This window comes from Gadus morhua, chromosome 18 (assembly GCF_902167405.1).
Source record: "Gadus morhua chromosome 18, gadMor3.0, whole genome shotgun sequence".
NCBI classification, from domain to species: Eukaryota; Metazoa; Chordata; class Actinopteri; order Gadiformes; family Gadidae; genus Gadus; species Gadus morhua.
Window position 1 is genome coordinate 20258528 of NC_044065.1, and position 20751 is coordinate 20279278.

A 20751-nucleotide genomic window follows, 5' to 3' on the forward strand; every position below is an offset into this window, starting at 1 on the left:
TGTTCCTTTATCATAGTAGAATTTCTGTTTTGCTATTTGCTGCTCCTTGAACCTCTGTACTTTTCCCCCCCTCCTTCGTTTTCAGCAAGTTCTCCTGAATGGGCAGGTTGGATCTAAGGCGACGTCCCATTAGGAGTTGTGCTGGTGAAATACCGCACCCTAGTGGCGTTGTGCTGTACACAAGCAGGCTTTGGTAAAAGTCAGCTCCAATGTCTTTTGCTTTACAGAGCAACCTCTTCACAGTCTGGACCGACTTTTCGGCCAAACCATTAGACTGCGGGTAGTGAGGACTTGACGTTGTGTGTACAAAGCTCCATTCTTCTGCAAAGCGTGCAAAACTGGCGCTAGAAAAGACTTCGCTTGGCACACCATGTCTGGAGAATATGGCCTTCATAGACGTTATAACAGCCTCTGCTGTTGTAGTGTGCAGTTTACAGACCTCTGGAAACAGGGAATAATAGTCTGTCACCACAATTTAGTCTTTCCCTGCAGAAACAAATAGGTCAGCGCCTACCTTTTGATATGGTCTGTCAGGCACTGTGTGCGGCTTAAGTGGCTCAGCTCTTAATATGATATATTAAACATGTTGTGCAGTTTGCCACCTCATTTGCCACATCCTGGTTTATTCGAGGCCAGAGGCCAAATTTTTCAATCCCAAGATGCCCGTCGTGTATTTTCTTGTTGTCTCTGTTCTAATGAGCTCCATTTTCGCGTCTGCTACTGGCAGTGCCTTTGTGATCAAGTTCACATAAACATCCAGGTCATCACTCATCTTAGTGTGCGTCGGCTCCTGTGGGTCAACTGCTCGTTACAATGTGTCCGCTGTGTACATCAGCTTGCCCGGGGTATACATTACATTCAGCGAGTAGCTTTGCAGCCTCTGTATTCTCAGTGGGCAGTCATTGAGCGGCTTTTGAAACAACGCGATCAGCGGGTTGTGGTCAGTTTCAACGCTTATGTCCTGTCCTGAAACAACCTGGTGAAATCTTTCACAGGCATATGTTATGCTGAGCAGTTCTTTCTCAATTTGTGCATATCGTGTCTCTGCGTCTGTCATTGAGCGCGATGCATATGCAATTGGTTGGCAGTCATCATATTTTTGTAAAAGAACAGTTCCGAGCCCACTCTGTGAAGAATCTGATGAGATTTTGATGGGCTTCACTGGATCATAGAACATCAGAACTGGTTCTAATTTGAGCTGTGTCTTCAGTTCTTTCCATGACTTCTCATGACTTCTTTTCAGTCAGCTGCCTCAGAGGTGCCATGCGTTCAGAGAGATTGGGTATGAATTATCCCATGTAGTTTATCATGCCATTAAATCTCTGTATGTCCTTCTTACATTGTGGCTTTGGCATGTTTTCGATTGCAGACACTTTCCTGGGATCTGGTCTGATGCCCTCGCTGCTCAGGATGTCCCCCACCAATGTTAGTTCTTTAACCCCAAGCTGACATTTCTCTTTATTCAGCTTCAAGTTTGCTGTTCTTGTTGCCTTGAGAACTTGTTTTAGCCTCTCATCGTGTTCAGCTTTGTATTGCTCTTTGTATTGCTCTGTTCAAGTTTCTGGGATCCATACACACTCTAGGCTTGCCATTTTTCCTTTCTACAATAACAAGCGAACTCACCCAGTCAGTTGGCTCATCAATCTTTTCGATCACATTGAGGCTTTCCATCCTGTCCAACTCGGTTTTCAGTGGCTTTTGAAGAGCAAATGGCACTTTTCGACATGGGTTAATAACTGGTGGCACATTTTTATCCACTCTGATTGTGTGTTCTCCAGGAAGGCATCCGAGACCCTGAAACAGGTCACTGTACTCTTCCATCAGTTCATCATAGACTGTTTCTCCTTCACTTTCCACCACAAGCACTCTCTTAACCAGGTTCAGTCTCTCACAAGCAGCTAAACCTAATTTGGCCTGCACGTCTCTGTGCACCACGACGAATGCGAGTGTGCGTTCTCTGTCCTTGTGTGTCACTTCCACCAAGCATCTTCCTTTCACAGGTATAGCTGTTCCTGAATATCCACGTACTTTCATTTTTGTTGCATGCACTTTAGGTCTGGGTCTGATGTTGTTGAACGTTGCCTCTGACATCACATTTGCCTCTGCTCCAATGTCTAGTTTCAATGCAATGTGTGTGTCATTTACTTTCATTGTCAACATCCAGTCCTTTTTATCTGTGTTCTGTTCTGTCACTACATCTACATAAAACTCATCAGTCACTCTCATCCACTGCATGAACTTTGCTCTGTTGGTTTTTACATTGCTGTGCATAATGGTTCTTTTTGCTACAGTTGTGACATACTTTACCATATGCGGGACATCTTCTGGGAGCATGCTGCGTGCCACATTGATCACGACGTATTTACGTCGGGAGCCGTGCTCTTCTTCTTGACTGCTCTGTTTGCATCTCTTCTTACAGCATCCACGTTGCAGCTTTCACTAAACAGCTCTATTGCTTGTGTTTTCACAGTTTCTGCTGCTCTACACATTCCTAGTGCTTTTCCTAGGTCCAAATCTTGTTCCCTTTACAGCCTCTCTTATGCCCCTTTCACACCGCCGCAAAATCGGGGCCGGTTCCGGGCCAGTTCGGAGCTAGGGCCAGGGCTTTGGTTTCACACCACCAAAGAACCGGCTCCGGCCCCTAAAAAACGGTTCAACTCTGGCCCCGCTTTAGAGCTGGGCTAGAACTAGAACCGCTTTTACGCCGGGGGCAGGGGGCGGAGTTATCCGTACCTTCATAAACAGGAAGACCAATGAAGACCGGCATTTTTTAAAACACCGAAGTAAACAATGGACGTGAATCCGTGTACGGTTCTTTTTTGTTTTTTCTGATTTTGTTTTAAATCGGAATATTCAAAGAACGAACCATACACGGATTGAATCGAAGACGAAATTGTTGTTGTTGTGTTTGAAACTGGCGCGAGGGTTCCTCTGCGCGCCTAACCTGACGCTTGATCATTGTGTGGTGGTTCAACGCGTCAACGCGCCAACGCAGCCAGATGAGTCCATGTCCATGCAAGTGAACGGAGCGTTCCCTCTTCGTCATAACTATCAAACCAAACATCCTTCATATTCACCGAGCGAACATTATGAAAGTAAAATGCACATTTCTCGCTAAAAATGTTTCCATAAACGCATTTAATGGCGTATCTATGTTCCTATTTCCACCCAGAATAAAGAAAGATGTCGGCCGTATGCTTCTGTCCAAGCTCACTAGCGGAGACGTTTGCAGTGACGTCATGACGTTGCTCACGCCGGCTCCATGGCTGGCTCTGGCCGGTGTGAAACCAACCGGTTCTTAACTGGGGTAAGGCTGGAACCAGTTTGGAACTGGCCCTAGCACCAGCCCGGAACTGGCTCTCGGTTCTTTTTGGTGTGAAAGCGGCATCAGTCAGCTCTCCGAACTCACACGTCTTGCTTCGGTTCCTCAGGTCCGTTACATATTGATCAACAGTTTCTCCCGTTTTCTGCACCCACGTGAAAAACCTGTGTCTCTCAAATGTCACGTTTCTTTTAAGGATGCAGTAATCCTCAAACTTCTCAAGTATTTTATCCAATTCCATTTTGTTCGCGTCACCTTGGAACTGAAAGTTATTATATAGCTCCAGCGCTTTTTCACATGGAAGAAAACTGACGCCTTCATCTTAGCGCTCTTCTCGTCCGCCCCGATCGCCGTCAGGTGCAACATAAAGCGTTGTATAAATCTCCTCCAATTCTCAGCCACATTACCTGTCAACTGAAGGCTGGGTGGTGGTTGTAATGCTTGCATCTTTGCGTTGGTATGTCCTCTTTCTCTCCTGGAAATAAATAGGCTACCGATGTCCTCTCCGTGGGTTATTAGCATAGCTCTTAGCTGCTCACCATGCTTTAATAAACACACCGTAAGTAGCTTGAAGAGAAGGCCTTCATATTCATGACGCATACATGAGGTAACAATAACTCGCCTTGTCACGTTCTTAACCCGGAACTGACATCAACATGCAGCGCGCCAGTCCAACTGCGCATGCTGAGCGTGACGATCTAATAACTGATGTTGATATCATTACAACACCATGTGAAGTTATTTTCCAAATAAGATTTGAAAAGCTTTGAAGTTTAATACAACACTATTTATATGGTTTCGGAGTAGTAACCCACCACACGAGAACGCCCATTTGTGTCTGCAGTGGGATGATATTGGGAGAGCGGGCCCTGGGTGTCCAAAGGATCAGGACCAAAAAGCACATGCGGGTTGACTTTGCACTCAGAATAAGAAATGTACTGTATATACCTGTACAACTACATGCTTGTAAAACCGCTTTATTTGTGAATGACTGATATCAGGTAACTTAGTTGTTGTTTTTCAAATTAGGCCTACGATACAGAGACTTATAGTGCCCCATTGATGTTCTTTGAAGTAGTTTTCTGCAACATGCACGTTTGCATTAAAAAAAGATAAATAAAACATAAGATTTCCCCCCCACCGGTGGGTCTTTCTTTTCTTGATACTAACATTAATTCTAAACAGCGTTTTACACAGTAGCCTATAACAGGAAATGCTCAAAGGTAAATCAGCACAATTTAACACTGACGGAAGTTTTTTATGGGTAAAGAAGCAACGGTGAAGGACCGTACTAAACGCCATCATTGTATGGGTCTGTAAAATGCTAATCAAATCAAAATAATTGTATTTATTAAGCACCTTTAATTAAAAGGTAATTCGTCATCCAAGTTGCGTCTGAGGACGCGAGCGGAAGTGCTCCCATCTGACGACAACCCGGAACGCAACTACTTAAAGAACAATTCCGGTATTTTGAACATTGACCCCCCTTTCTGGTTTGTTTAGGATGAAATAGAGTGGGTGACACCGAAATTTGAACTATTAGTCCTTTCTCGGGTATTTGGCTCATTTTGAATCGCTCCTGCCTGCTTCACAATGGTTGTCTGTGTGCATACACAAACCTGTCAACCAAGCAACCCTTAACGTTCGTTTTCAAAAATGTGCAAGTAACCGAGTGGTTAGTGGCATTCGTGAAGTTTAAAAAAAAAATATCGGCGCAATATATGGTTTCCATCCGTGTTAGTTGCTAAATGGAACTATTTTTTTCAGATACCTCACAACCGCATATAAACTTCCGCACAAGGTCCCACTCCGTGCAGCACCTACTTTCGACTTCCGTCGGCATCTGCCTGCACTTCCCACAGGCACACCACCCGCCCGTGATCCTGGGGACCGCTTCAGCCGGAGCTTCAGGCGCCTCCGTAGCCCTAGCCTCCATCTCACGTAGCTCCTCTTGGGTGAATTCTGGTTCAGAACGATATCCTCTGCCGTCAAACTCAAAATCGAGTGCGTCCTCCAGAAGCCACCTTTCATAATCCATAATCCATCCATGTGATTTTCCCTAATCCGAGGTGCTCACGGTACAAGACTTCGAACCAACGTAAACAGCCCACCTTTCCGGTTCGGCGGAGTAATATCATCGTGCAGTAATGAGTCTTCCAACTGAAATCAACTGGCGATAAATGTGCAATAAAACACGACAGAAACCATATATTGCGCCGATATTTTTTTTTTAAACTTCACGAATGCCACTAACCACTCGGTTACTAGCACATTTTTGAAAACTAACGTTTAGGGTTGCTGGGTTGACAGGTTTGTGTATGCACACAGACAACCATTGTGAAGCAGGCAGGAGTGATTCAAAATGAGCCAAATACCCGAGAAAGGACTAATAGTTCAAATTTCTGTGTCACCCACTCTATTTCATCCTAAACAAACCAGAAAGGGGGCTCAATGTTAAAAATACCGGAATTGTCCTTTAAGTGTCCCACCTGGGTGCTGCTTACATTTTAAGTTCCTCTCAAGACAAATTATGAGGAATAAATGAATGTACTGGTCTCATACATTTATAAAAATCGTTTCACCCTTTAAATCAGAGAAAATGACCTTTTTCTAATATAAATAAAATAATCCGTTTTGAGAGTAGGCCTACCACAATTACATTATACATATATAAAGCTGTATGCGCCTCCAGACGAACTAACGCGCCTCCAGACGATATTATGAATCTCAAACGACTGGGTCGGGTTCTCTGACGTCTCTGGTTCTTCCACTTCCACATCAATCTGAAGTAGACTGAACCGCGACATGGAGGAGAAAGGGATTGTTGACCGCGATTGTTTCCCGCCGGAGCCGCGGGGCCTGTTTCGCGGCGGCGGTGCCCCGCGGCGGCTGTGCCCCGCCAGTGCTGCTGAGGCAGCCGGCATCGTGGCTCCGGCGGGGGACAATCGCGGACAATTCCTTTTGACAAAGGCAGAGCAGGATGGCTAGTGCTCGTTTTACAATTAGCCCAGTTCAGACCAAAGATTCACCTTGCAACGACTTGCAACTCCTTGCGACGCCTTGCGACGAGACGGGCTGCGACGTTCTAAAACTGGGCAGTTCACACTGGCTGCAACGCGCTGCAACGGTAGGTGGTTTCCCTAGCAACTGTGAACGCAAGTTCACAAGTTGATCTGGCTGCCTTTCGTGTTTTCACGAAGAATTTATAAAAAAAATTGCGGAGATTTTCTATGTGGGGTCCACGGTACAACGGAATGAAATCCGACCTTATTAAAGGGACTCTCACCTTTGTTGCATTTGAGAATTACAGCACATTCAAATCATCCCGCCTTCCTCCAATGCCCCACCCCCTAAGCGTACAAAACTAAGCGTTATTTTTTAACGAGTACTGTAACGACCTCGCCGGTGACATAATGATGTCGAGTCATTAGTAGTTGAAGGTAGTTTTAATGAACCAAAACCAGGTCACTGAAACCCGTAACATTGTAACCAACGGCAGAAAACCGACACAAAACAAACCCCGGTTACCCCGGCAACCCCCAACACGGTCTCACTCGTGTGCAGGCCCCCACCCTCCTGTTCTTCCAAGGCCCTCCCCCAGCTGACCTAATGATTCGCCCCCACGCTGATTGACAAGAAGAACATTACAATACATGCACATAGAACAACTGGCATAACGGACAACGAAATATAATGTAACACATAACACACAAACTATTTAACTGTCCCAGGGTCGCTACAGTACAAAAGTTCTAGACTCCCATGGGTTATGTTTAGACTCCCATGGGTTATGTTTAGACTCCCAGGGGTCATAATATAGAAACGTGTATGAGCATTACAAACAGAGTAGCGGGACAACGTAGCGTCTGAGGCCGAAATGGGTCCCCTAATCTGACTGAATAGTGCGGTTGTTTGCCAACGGTCTGGAGGTCTTCCTGGAGCTCCAGATTAGCGGGACAACGTCGCGTCTGAGCCCGAAATGGGTCCCGTAATCGGACTGAGTGTGGCGGTTGGTTGCCAACGGTCTGGAGGTCTTCCTGGAGCTCCAGAGTAGCGGGACAACGTCGCGTCTGAGTCCGAAACGGGTCCCCTAATCGGACTGAGTGGTGCGGTTGGTTGCCAACGGTCTGGAGGTCCTGAGAATCATCCAGGGGAGCGGGACCACTTGGCTTCTGAGGCCGAATCGGGTCCCCTTGTCGGACTGAATGGTGCAGTTGGTGGCCAACAGTCTGGAGGTCTTCCTGAGGCTCCAGAGGAGGGTAACTCTGTGAGTCCGAGTCCGAGATGAGTCCCCTAATCGGACTGAATGGTGCAGTTGGTGGCCAACATTCTGGAGGTCTTCCTGAGGCTCCAGAGGAGGGTAACTCTGTGAGTCTGAGTCCGAGATGAGTCCCCTAATCGGACTGAATGGTGCAGTTTCAGTACGCCGTGGACCACTTTGGTCTGCCATCGTCAGTCGCTACGGTCGCTACTCGCTACTGTCTGCCGTGGAATCAAAACAAACCCTCTAGTTGAGGACGCGCCTTGATGACGCGGGCCCGAATGCGCCACAAGAAGCAGACGGAAAACCTTATATATCCATGCAGCAAACAGACAGGTCTGTCGGTCAATAAGAATCTGTCGGTCCGAAGAATTTTATTGGTTGAAGTTTTCACTAAATATTATGAGAGTAAAATAATTGTTTGTTTTTACTCCTGGTGGGTCTGTCTTGCATATTAGAGTGTTATTACCTTATTAATACCAATTTAACCTTATCCAAAAAAAGTGTAAAAATGCAACAAAGGTAAGAGTCCCTTTAATATCCCCCCCCACGATAGTATGAGTTCGAATCCCGTAATGTATCGTATTTTAAGCATTCGTTTTTCATTTATTTCGGCTTAAAACGGTTCTACGTGACAAGTTTCTTCCAATTACACTCCAAATACGAATGAGATGGGAATGTTTTTGACATTTTATTGAAAGACAAATTAAAGAGGCATTCGCAAGGACAGCTACGTGTCTGGCCCGATTTCCAACAGCTGGCGTAGCCACGACAACAAATGACGCATTCGGCTAATGGTCACCAGTTAACACGGTCACGAGTTGAACTTAATAATAATAATAAATGAAATTTATATAGCGCTTAATATGGTACTCTAAGACGCTTTAAAACCCCACACCAAGTGCCACTGTAATGTCGCCACATGCTTTCTTCTTGCTGTCCCTGTTGCTATACCCCTTACTGCCAACGTCGTAAAGGACAGGTTGCTCCTCCAGCAAGCGAATTAAATTCTCCTCCCCCTCCTCGGACCACAAGTCTGCCATCTTAGGATATTTGTATGCTGGAGTGGACAGTACGGTACCGGGACGGAGTAAGGCCGTGACGTACAAGTTGTTCTGTGCTGTGATTGGCTGAAGAGAAATAGTTAAATCGCCGCGTTCTAAAACTGGACCTTGCGATTTGACATGTTCAATCTCTGGCGACTCCTTGCCACTCCTTGCAACGGCTTGCAACGACCCGTTTACACCGCCCCTGCGACGTTCTAAAACCGTCTCGTTGCAAGCCGTTGCAAGGTGAATCTTTGGTCTGAACTGGGCTTAATGCCATTTCTAGCTACTGGGGGACCATATAGGCTAGGGGAACTCATATTAATGTTAGAAAACCTCCTAAAGTGAATTTTAAGTGCCAGGACGTACAATATAAGTGTGTAAGGGGGGCTATGCAGTCCAGGTGAACTCTGAACAAGTGAGTCTTTTGTGTAAGCTGGTGAGTGGCTGGAGACTTGAAATCTGCAGGTTTTCTTGATAAATCTAATCTATTTATAAAATGAAATGTCAGAATGGATTTCTTTCGGTGGATTCAAAGTGAACAAAAACACGTCCTAGTCTGTCCCAAATAAGAATAAATGGCTAAACGGCTATAAACAGGCTAAACATTGTATACATTCACTGAAGATTACAAAACGGAAATGACCATTTATCGCTAGAAAAGTTAGAAACTATCTAAAAATGTCAACAGAATAAATCTAATGTCATCCATTTTGTTTTGGCACAACGTTGACATACGTGACATTCATGTTGCTGTTTCTTCAAACAGGCGATTGGGGGCGCTGTACAAGTGAGAGCTCATATGGCTCGTTTTGGGTCACACCAACACGGTCTATTCTGTCGTTTAGGTTGGAGAACAGGCTGATAAATAAGCAATAGTCTGTTCTGCATACTCAAGTTTGGATCTCGTTAGTTATTCACGGTCTATCTGTCGATACCTATCGTTATTTGAGGGTTTGGGTATTATATTTATATTGGATTGATAACGCCTATATCTCCCCATTGTACTGGTCAAAAGATAGATATTAACTTAATCGAGCCCCCAAAAAGTTTGTTGCCGAAATTCCCATGGCTATAACTTATGGTCAAGGTTAAACGCCCGATGGATAAAAAAATATGTAGGCCTATAATGCAGATTTTGTAGGCCTACTTTATATTTTGCGGTAGAATTTGAAGGTTCCTGTTCAGTCAGTCTGGTGCTCCTGGTGACTTTTCTCCTAGAGGTTTACGCTGGAAATGGAACCAAAAACACAAGGTTAGAACATTTAAGCTGTGATGAATTAGTGATACCAACATAGGAATGACGGAGAAGAGGTAGAGCAAAACAGTAACACTGCCAGGGTGCAGGGTCGAATCCCGTCTAGCAGGCCCGGCCCTGGGCATAGGCAGTATAGGCGAATGCTAAAGGCGCATCCATCGGCAGGGGGCGCTAAAAATATGTATTTTTTTTTTTTGCATACTGTATTCATCTAACTTTAACTTCAATGTTTATATTACTTAGTACCAGTAGTTATGTCTAAATAAATATTAGACAACATAATAACATGTAAAATAAAAGAGCGCCCTAGTTTCTGTTTCCCCCCTCATTCTGACCGGAGAGGAGAAAGCTCTCTATTTGCACATCACAATGTCAAAGAAACCTAAACACTCCCGTCCGGGGGAGGAAGAGAAAGAAAGAAGAGGAGGAAAAACGGGAAAAGACAGAAATACAGTAACTTTAATTTATTTATCTTTAATGTTGACCTGGCTGGCTATAGCCAACTGGTCACTTTGTCGGGCTCTTGTTCATCTTTCTATCTTTATTTCTATGGAGCTAACTGTTCCCTATACAAAACTCAGCTTAATACATGGCTATTAGTTTAATTTATTCACTTATCGAAGCATTATGTGGTTTTAAATGTGGTTTTATTATTAAGTTGAAAAAAAGTTGTCAGGGCGTAGCGCGTTGCCAAGCTACGGGTAAATAACTTAACCAGAGTTAACTAGTCACGCAGTGTTTGTTTTTTAAAAAAAAAAGGAATGTTAGCTCTTTACCTAGCTGGTCCGCTGCTCAATCCAAACCCACACGCGTCAATGAAAATCAAAACATATCAGCTAAGTACATAGGTCCATAACAGTTTGTAACCCACAGTAAAATTGGGGTACTATCCTTAAATTATCCAATGTATAGTAACCATTGTTTCAGCAGTGTTTATTTTCAAGCTGATTTGGAGGATAGTTTGTGGTTTGCATATCTTACATTTCCCATATCTTTCATACAATAATGTATTATTGTATTTTTTTTACACTTCACTTGAGTGCTTGTTTAATCTCTGGTTAGACCCAAGCTATAAAAAATGTAAACCACACTACATTTAATTGTATTTACAATAATTTGAATCTGAAGTCACTCAAAACGTAATACGTTTTTTGTGTTTAATTTTCTATCTAAAATAAAAAAGTCTCAAAGACAAAGCTTTGCAGCTTATCTGAGTGTATGAACATTGGTAGTCGAATTTACTGTGCGATCCAAAGGGGTAGGGGGCGGCAGCAAAAATCTTGCCTGGGGCGCCAAATTGGTCAGGGCAGAGCACGGTATTGAAACTGCCAAGATTACGGTTTTGATTCCTCCTAGAGGTTTAAGGCTCCTACAGGTTTAAGGCTCGTAGAGGTTTAAAGAGCCCATGCCATTAAAATCACATTTTTCCTGTTGTTTGTTAAATAACATAGGTCTGAATAAGTTTGTGAGCTGTGGTAAGTTTGAAATCTATGCAGTGTGTCTGCTGAATGCAATAGGCAATGAAAGGAAAAAGGCAGAAGAAATGAGCCAATCTGGATAAGGTGACACTGTGACGTAGCGTTGTCAAACTATTATTCATGGCCCTGCCCACTTGGTTGGTTCGTAACCACCCACAAGAATTCTGAAGGAGTCGTGATTGAGCTAGTGCTAAATGCTAATACGTGTATGGTAGTTGCTTAGTTCGTAGTAACAGGCTAGTTACAGAATTTTGAATGCAATGGCAGAACGACATCGAAGTACATGAACTGCGACATGCTGCCTGCCGCCGGTTGCCGCGGCGCGAGGCACCACCGCCGCGAAGCACCACCGCCCGGCAGCGGGCAGCCGGGCGGTGGTGCCTTGCGCCGGCAGCAGGCAGCGCGCGGTTCTGTCTACTACAGATTGATGTGGAAGTGGAAGAACCAGAGACGTCGGAGAACCCGACGAAGTCCTTTGTGATTCATTATATCGTCTGGACGTGCACACAGTTTTTGGCCGTGATAATATGTATTATTTGATATAGATATCTATGTATTATATGATATTATTTAGATATAGAGCTCCAGGACTGTAACGCAAGTGTTGTACACTTCCTTGTTATTTGGATAACCGTTCTGCTGTTGGTGTGATGGCGCATAACACGTCGGACTCTCGTCTCTGGTATTTCTACAACGAGACTCGTAGTGGGGGTTACCTCAGCCATGGTTGAGAATGAATTGGGGGAAAGGAACATTGGCTTTGACTCCCTGAAGTAGGCATGAACCACAACATGGAGGAGAAAGGGATTGTTGACCGCGGTCGTCTCCCGCCGGAGCCTCGCTGCCGATGGACCACCGCTTCAGGAGGCGGGGATTAGCGCTGACCGCTGCCGAGGCGGCGGGAAGCAGGGCTCAAGCGGGATACATTCGCGGCCAACAATCCCCTTCTCCTCCATGTCGTGGTTCATGTACTTCAGGGAGTCAAAGCCAAAGTTCCTTTCCCCCAATTCATTCTCAACCATGGCTGAGATAACCCCCACTACGAGTCTCGTTGTAGAAATACCAGAGTCGAGAGTCCGACGTGTTGTTTAGATCCTAATAACAACTCCAGCAGCGTTACAGTCCTGGGGCTCTACATCTCATATCATATAATACATAGATATCTATATCAAATAATACATATTATCACGGCCAAAACCTGTGTGCAGACGATATAATGAATCGCAAAGGACTTCGTCGGTATTATTTCGTCGGTATTATAATATGTATTATTTGATATAGATATCTATGTATTATATGATATTATTTAGATATAGAGCTCCAGGACTGTAACGCAAGTGTTGTACACTTCCTTGTTATTTGGATAACCGTTCTGCTGTTGGTGTGATGGCGCATAACACGTCGGACTCTCGTCTCTGGTATTTCTACAACGAGACTCGTAGTGGGGGTTACCTCAGCCATGGTTGAGAATGAATTGGGGGAAAGGAACATTGGCTTTGACTCCCTGAAGTAGGCATGAACCACAACATGGAGGAGAAAGGGATTGTTGACCGCGGTCGTCTCCCGCCGGAGCCTCGCTGCCGATGGACCACCGCTTCAGGAGGCGGGGATTAGCGCTGACCGCTGCCGAGGCGGCGGGAAGCAGGGCTCAAGCGGGATACATTCGCGGCCAACAATCCCCTTCTCCTCCATGTCGTGGTTCATGTACTTCAGGGAGTCAAAGCCAAAGTTCCTTTCCCCCAATTCATTCTCAACCATGGCTGAGATAACCCCCACTACGAGTCTCGTTGTAGAAATACCAGAGTCGAGAGTCCGACGTGTTGTTTAGATCCTAATAACAACTCCAGCAGCGTTACAGTCCTGGGGCTCTACATCTCATATCATATAATACATAGATATCTATATCAAATAATACATATTATCACGGCCAAAACCTGTGTGCAGACGATATAATGAATCGCAAAGGACTTCGTCGGGTTCTCCGACGTCTCTGGTTCTTCCACTTCCACATCAATCGGAAGAAGACGCGGTCGTTTGATCGTCTGGAGGCTCAAACAGCTTTTGGCCGTGATAATATATATTATGATATAGATGTATAAAATGGGTTTCTAAGAGCCATTGCGATACATCCACCGTAAACAGAGCGCATGGTACCGTGGCTACAAGGTGCTCAGGGCCAGGTGATAATATATATTATAGATTATATGATATAGATATGTATAATATGGGTTTATAAGAGCCATTGCGATGCATCCACCGTAAACAGAGCGCATGCAGGGCCAGGTGATAATATACATCATATATTATATTATATTATATAGATATCTATGTATAATATGGGTTTCTACGAGCCATTGTGATACATCCACCGTCAACAGAGCGGCGAGCGCATGGTACTGTGGCTACAAGCTGCTCAGGGCCACACCCCCACCCCCCTCCTTGACCTGCCTTGACACGCCCACCGTAACCAGAGCGCATTGTACTGTGGCTACAAGCTGCTCAGGGCCACACCCCCACCCCCCTCCTTGACCTGCCTTGACACGCCCACCGAAACAGCGCGTTTGGGGGAAGCTCAATGTGCGACTGGTTTGGAGTGGCTGTAACTCTGCACCACGGCTGAATTTCGGGGACGTCTTTGAATACTGTGTTTGTAGCCAACTAATACCTATATTAAAGCATCCATAAATAGCATGGCATGGGATCTTTAAGGTTCCTAGAGGTTTGAGGCTCCTAGAGGTGCAAGGTTCCTGTTCAGTTCGTCGTAGAGGTTTAAGGGCGAGAGCAGCGGTGCTCCCTCTTAGTGTTGAGGGTTGCAACGTCACGCCCTTGTTCATATCAAGCTAAACTAATCTCACATGTGCTTTCAACTTATATGTTCTATACTAGTCCTATAGTAACATATGAACATCTCCCTCTCCCTGATAAGCTTACTGGTGAGCGAGCCACTGTTGCAGACATCCCCAACGCAAAGAGGCAGAATCTACAAATGCACTACTAAGAATTGTCAACCCATCCCTCTGTCAGGTAATCACACTCTATTCACAATCATACATGCTACCTTTCATTTGTTGAACAGGACTGAATGAAAAAAGTGGTGTTTTTACGTGCAGCCTGTATGTAAATTGGACCCAATAGGACCTGGGTCAAAAGTTGAAAGTGAAATGAGTTATTGATGAAGGTCTCAATACTTAATTAACTGTTACTTTTACTGTCATTCAGGTTATGTAGGCTTGCTTATCATCTTGGTCCTCGGAAAAACCTATCACAAGGCAACATCCACATGATGCTACACTTTATACAACTTTTTTAAATAAAAGGTATTGAGTGGATGCTTTCATCCAAAGTATATTACAATACCTTAAGTGAATGCATTCTGAGCATGAGAATCAAACCCGTAACCTTGGCAGTTTCAATACCATGCTCTACCAGTTGAGCTAGCCGGGATTTGACCCTGCACCCTGGCAGTGTTACTGTTCAATTTTCTATCCTTGTGCTTTTGATTCCAGTTCCAGTGTTCGCCGTCAATATGTCTCTTGGTTTGACATTGACGAAGGACCCAGCCTCTGAAAATACTTTGGTGAGGGGTCCATCTATTAAACATTAAATGGTTGTTTTAAAAAACAACCATCGATGGCAAAAAAGTATTGGCAAGTGTCCAAACGTCTACAGTTAGATGTTTAGAGAAGAAACATTGTTGTATTGTTTAATTGTTCCAAAAATGAACACACTATTTGTAACCGTATTTCTCCTTTGTTTAGGCATGCGGTCCAACCCTTACAAGAGAATGCAGGACTATCAACACATTCAACGGATTATGCTTGAAGATTAACTCTCAAAATAGAGCTGAATTGCAAAGACCATCAATTCTAAAGGGTAAACATGCTGAAACTTCCTAGTATTAAGCTCTTCATAGAGGAAAGGTTTATGATGTGTACAGGATGATTTGAGGCTCACTTTAGATAGGCCGATGTTCTCTTATGAATTGTCCATTGCAAAATATTCATATTGTTATTCAACAAACGTACCACAATTAAACATAATTAAATTCAGTAAACTGAAATTAATCATGCACATTTCATGGGTTTCATTGGATTGACAGATTGTCCTGGCCTTTCGGACATCGCCTTTCTGATCGACGGCTCTGGCAGCGTAGCTGTTCGGGACTTCAACGCCATGAAGGTCTTTGTCACGCGTTTGGTCAGCTCCTTACGCATTGGAGACACACGGGTAGGGACAGATGTCTATAAGAACACTTCTCGAGGTCCACCGCAGTGTCAATGTGTAACCACACAATGACACCCATGTATTACATAGCATGATATTATCCAAGCCCTGAATCTATGGGTGGCCAGGGGAGGCATGGTGGTGCTGCAGAGATACTTGCATCGGATCGCTCTGCCTTTAATGGTGCACCTACAACGTCCAGTATAGGCTACCTACTGAGTTAGGCCGCGTTCACATCTAGCGTTTTTTGTAACAGGGATAAGTTGAGCCGACCGTTTTTTCAACAAAAAGAAAAGCTGGCAGCGTTTTTGGCCCTAAAAGCGCCGAGAGCGTTTTTTCTATCGCCTAGCAACGAATCCATTCTAGACCCGACGTTACTCGCCTACTACGTATCCAGGCTAAAGCGTCTATTAGACATGTTGTAGATCTCGACATGTTCTGTAATTAAAACTATTAATCGCTCCACCGGCACTTTCCCGAGTGATTTGTCTGCCATTGTTTCTTGTTTTGACAGTTGAGAGTTTCCTGTGTGACGAAGTGTCAATGTTCCGCTTGTGATTGGGCAGTTGCCCAATAGACGCCTGACGTCGGCCGCTTTCTTCCTGAAAGTTGAACTTTTTTCAACGCTCCGTATGGCAGAAAAAAACGCTGGGAGAGGCGTTTAAAAAAGCGGCCGTGACTTTTTCCAGAAACGCTCTGCTCCATAGGAATATAATGTAAAACAAGCGCTGGCAGATTTAAAAAAACGCTAGATGTGAACGCGGCCTTAGGTGGTGTCAATGACCGTGGTAAAGTTGGTTTTATATTGGACGTTGGATATTCGACACATTCGAAAAATCTATTTAGCACTGGCTTTGATATACGAATTTGTGTCTAACCAACTTAGATGTGTTATTACAAGCCCTGTCTATGTAAAGCAAAAAATGTTTTACAAAAAAAACATCTTTTGATTTTATATCATTTTTAATGTTGATAAATGCTTTAAAACGATTATGTACTATTACTATTTACTTACCCTTTTCAAAACACAGAGGGTGAACTCAGCTAACTGCCCTACACATAACACAAAGCTTATTCTCTAAAAAAACAACACCCTTTCATCTTATATAATTTTTTAATGTTAAATGCTATAAATCTATTATGCGGCTTGACCTTTTGACCTACACATATCAAAACACATCTGGTGAACTCAGCTAACTGCCCCACACATAACACAAAGCTTATTTTTTCCAAAAACCCACCTTTTGATTTTATACTATTTTTTTAATGTTAAAAAAGGCTATAAATCTATTATGCGGCTTGACCTTTTGACCTACCCATATCAAAACACGTGTGATGAACCCATCTAACTGCCCCACACATAACACAAAGCTTGTTTTTTCCAAAAACCCACCTTTTGATTTTATACTATTTTTTTAATGATAAAAAAGGCTATAAATCTATTATGCGGCTTGACCTTTTGACCTACCAATATCAAAACACGTGTGATGAACCCATCTAACTGCCCCACACATAACACAAAGCTTATTTTTTCCAAAAACCCACCTTTTGATTTTATACTATTTTTTTAATGTTAAAAAAGGCTATAAATCTATTATGCGGCTTGACCTTTTGACCTACCCATATCAAAACACGTGTGATAAACCCATCTAACTGCCCCACACATAACACAAAGCTTATTTTTTCCAAAAACCCACCTTTTGATTTTATACTATTTTTTTAATGTTAAAAAAGGCTATAAATCTATTATGCGGCTTGACCTTTTGACCTACCCATATCAAAACACATCTGGTGAACCCATGTAACTTCCCCACACATAACACAAAGCTTATTTTTTTCCAAAAACCCACCTTTTGATTTTATACAATTTTTTTAATGTTAAAAAGGCTATAAATCTATTATGCGGCTTGACCTTTTGACCTACCCATATCAAAACACATCTGGTGAACTCAGCTAACTGCCCCACACATAACACAAAGCTTATTTTTTCCAAAAACCCACCTTTTGATTTTATAAAAAAATTGTGATGTTAAAAAAGGCTATAAATCTATTATGCGGCTTGACCTTTTGACCTACCCATATCAAAACACGTGTGATGAACCCAGCTAACTGCCCCACACATAACACAAAGCTTATTTTTTCCAAAAACCCACCTTTTGATTTTATACAATTTTTTTAATGTTAAAAAAGGCTATAAATCTATTATGCGGCTTGACCTTTTGACCTACCCATATCAAAACACGTGTGATGAACCCATCTCACTGCCCCACACATAACACAAAGCTTATTTTTTCCAAAAACCCACCTTTTGATTTTATACTATTTTTTTAATGTTAAAAAAGGCTATAAATCTATTATGCGGCTTGACCTTTTGACCTACCCATATCAAAACACATCTGGTGAACCCATGTAACTGCCCCACACATAACACAAAGCTTATTTTTTCCAAAAACCCACCTTTTGATTTTATACAATTTTTTTAATGTTAAAAAGGCTATAAATCTATTATGCGGCTTGACCTTTTGACCTACCCATATCAAAACACATCTGGTGAACCCATGTAACTGCCCCACACATAACACAAAGCTTGTTTTTTCCAAAAACCCACCTTTTGATTTTATACAATTTTTTTAATGTTAAAAAGGCTATAAATCTATTATGCGGCTTGACCTTTTGACCTACCCATATCAAAACACATCTGGTGAACTCAGCTAACTGCCCCACACATAACACAAAGCTTATTTTTTCCAAAAACCCACCTTTTGATTTTATAAAAAAATTGTAATGTTAAAAAAGGCTATAAATCTATTATGCGGCTTGACCTTTTGACCTACCCATATCAAAACACATCTGGTGAACTCAGCTAACTGCCCCACACATAACACAAAGCTTATTTTTTCCAAAAACCCACCTTTTGATTTTACACTATTTTTTTAATGTTAAAAAAGGCTATAAATCTATTATGCGGCTTGACCTTTTGACCTACTCATATCAAAACACGTGTGATGAACCCATCTAACTGCCCCACACATAACACAAAGCTTATTTTCTCAAAACACCTACCCTTTGATTTTATATATATTTTTTACTCTCAGAAAAAGCAATGAATCTATTATGCGGCTTGACATTTTGACCTACCCATATCAAAACACATCTGGTGAACCCATCTAACTGCCCCACACATAACACAAAGCTTATTTTCTCAAAATACCTACCCATTGATTTTATATATATTTTTTACTCAGAAAAAGCTATAAATCTATTATGCGGCTTAACCTTTTGACCTACCCATATCAAAACACGTGTGATGAACCCATCTAACTGCCCCACACATAACACAAAGCTTATTTTTTCAAAAAACCCACCTTTTGATTATATACAATTTTTTTAATGTTAAAAAAGGCTATAAATCTATTATGCGGCTTGACCTTTTGACCTACCCATATCAAAACAAATCTGGTGAACCCATCTAACTGCCCCACACATAACACAAAGCTTATTTTCTCAAAATACCTACCCATTGATTTTATATATATTTTTTACTCAGAAAAAGCTATGAATCTATTATGCGGCTTGACCTTTTGACCTACCCATATCAAAACACGTGTGATGAACCCATCTAACTGCCCCACACATAACACAAAGCTTATTTTTTCCAAAAACCCACCTTTTGATTTTATACAATTTTTTAACGTAGTTTCAAAAAATTGTATAAAATCAAAAGGTGGGTTTTTGGAAAAAATAAGCTTTGTGTTATGTGTGGGGCAGTTAGATGGGTTCATCACACTTGTTTTGATATGGGTAGGTCAAAAGGTCAAGCCGCATAATAGATTTGTGCGGCTTTTTTAACATTAAAAAAGCCGCACAAACATTAAAAAAATTGTATAAAATCAAAAGGTGGGTTTTTGGAAAGAATAAGCTTTGTGTTATGTGTGGGGCAGTTAGCTGAGTTCATCAGATGTGTTTTGATATGGGTAGGTCAAAAGGTCAAGCCGCATAATAGATTTATAGCCTTTTTTAACATTAAAAAAATAGTATAAAATCAAAAGGTGGGTTTTGGAAAAAATAAGCTTTGTGTTATGTGTGGGGTAGTTAGATGGGTTCATCACACGTGTTTTGATATGGGTAGGTCAAAAGGTCAAGCCGCATAATAGATTTATAGCTTTTTCTGAGTAAAAAATATATATAAAATCAATGGGTAGGTATTTTGAGAAAATAAGCTTTGTGTTATGTGTGGGGCAGTTAGATTGGTTCACCAGATGTGTTTTGATATGAGTAGGTCAAAAGGTCAAGCCGCATAATAGATTTATAGCTTTTTCTGAGAGTAAAAAAAAAATATAAAATCAAAGGGTAGGTTTTTTGAGAAATTAAGCTTCGTGTTATGTGTGGGGCAGTTAGATGGGTTCACCAGATGTGTTTTGATATGGGTAGGTCAAAAGGTCAAGCCGCATAATAGATTTATAGCCTTTTTTAACATTAAAAAAATAGTATAAAATCAAAAGGTGGGTTTTTGGAAAAAATAAGTTTTGTGTTATGTGTGGGGCAGTTAGATGGGTTCATCATACTTGTTTTGATATGGGTAGGTCAAAAGGTCAAGCCGCATAATAGATTTATAGCCTTTTTTAACATTAAAAAAATACTATAAAATCAAAAGGTGGGTTTTTGGAAAAAATAAGCTTTGTGTTATGTGTGGGGCAGTTAGATGGGTTCATCACACTTGTTTTGATATGGGTAGGTCAAAAGGTCAAGCCGCATAATAGATTTATAGCCTTTTTTAACATTAAAAAAATAGTATAAAATCAAAAGGTGGGTTTTGGAAAAAAATAAGCTTTGTGTTATGTGTGGGGCGGGTAGATGGGTTCATCACACGTGTTTTGATATGGGTAGGTCAAAAGGTCAAGCCGCATAATAGATTTATAGCTTTTTCTGAGTAAAAAATATATATAAAATCAATGGGTAGGTATTTTGAGAAAATAAGCTTTGTGTTATGTGTGGGGCAGTTAGATGGGTTCACCAGATGTGTTTTGATATGGGTAGGTCAAAAGGTCAAGCCGCATAATAGATTTATAGCCTTTTTTAACATTAAAAAAATAGTATAAAATCAAAAGGTGGGTTTTTGGAAGAAATAAGTTTTGTGTTATGTGTGGGGCAGTTAGATGGGT

General features: G+C 42.2%; 1 protein-coding gene across 3 annotated transcripts in view; it reads left to right on the plus strand.

Moving 5' to 3' along the window:
- LOC115531276 (integrin alpha-X) overlaps nucleotides 1-20751 on the plus strand; it is a 41556-nt gene that overhangs the window by 3941 nt on the left and 16864 nt on the right. For 2 of the 3 annotated variants that reach the window (XM_030340429.1, XM_030340430.1), the window contains exons 3-6: nucleotides 14292-14389; nucleotides 14872-14942; nucleotides 15124-15238; nucleotides 15465-15592. In XM_030340429.1, coding sequence (XP_030196289.1) covers nucleotides 14292-14389; nucleotides 14872-14942; nucleotides 15124-15238; nucleotides 15465-15592 — 412 coding nt within the window. Of the gene's footprint in view, nucleotides 1-14291; nucleotides 14390-14607; nucleotides 14683-14871; nucleotides 14943-15123; nucleotides 15239-15464; nucleotides 15593-20751 lie in introns of those variants that run through there. The other variant, XM_030340431.1, reaches the window with a different exon arrangement.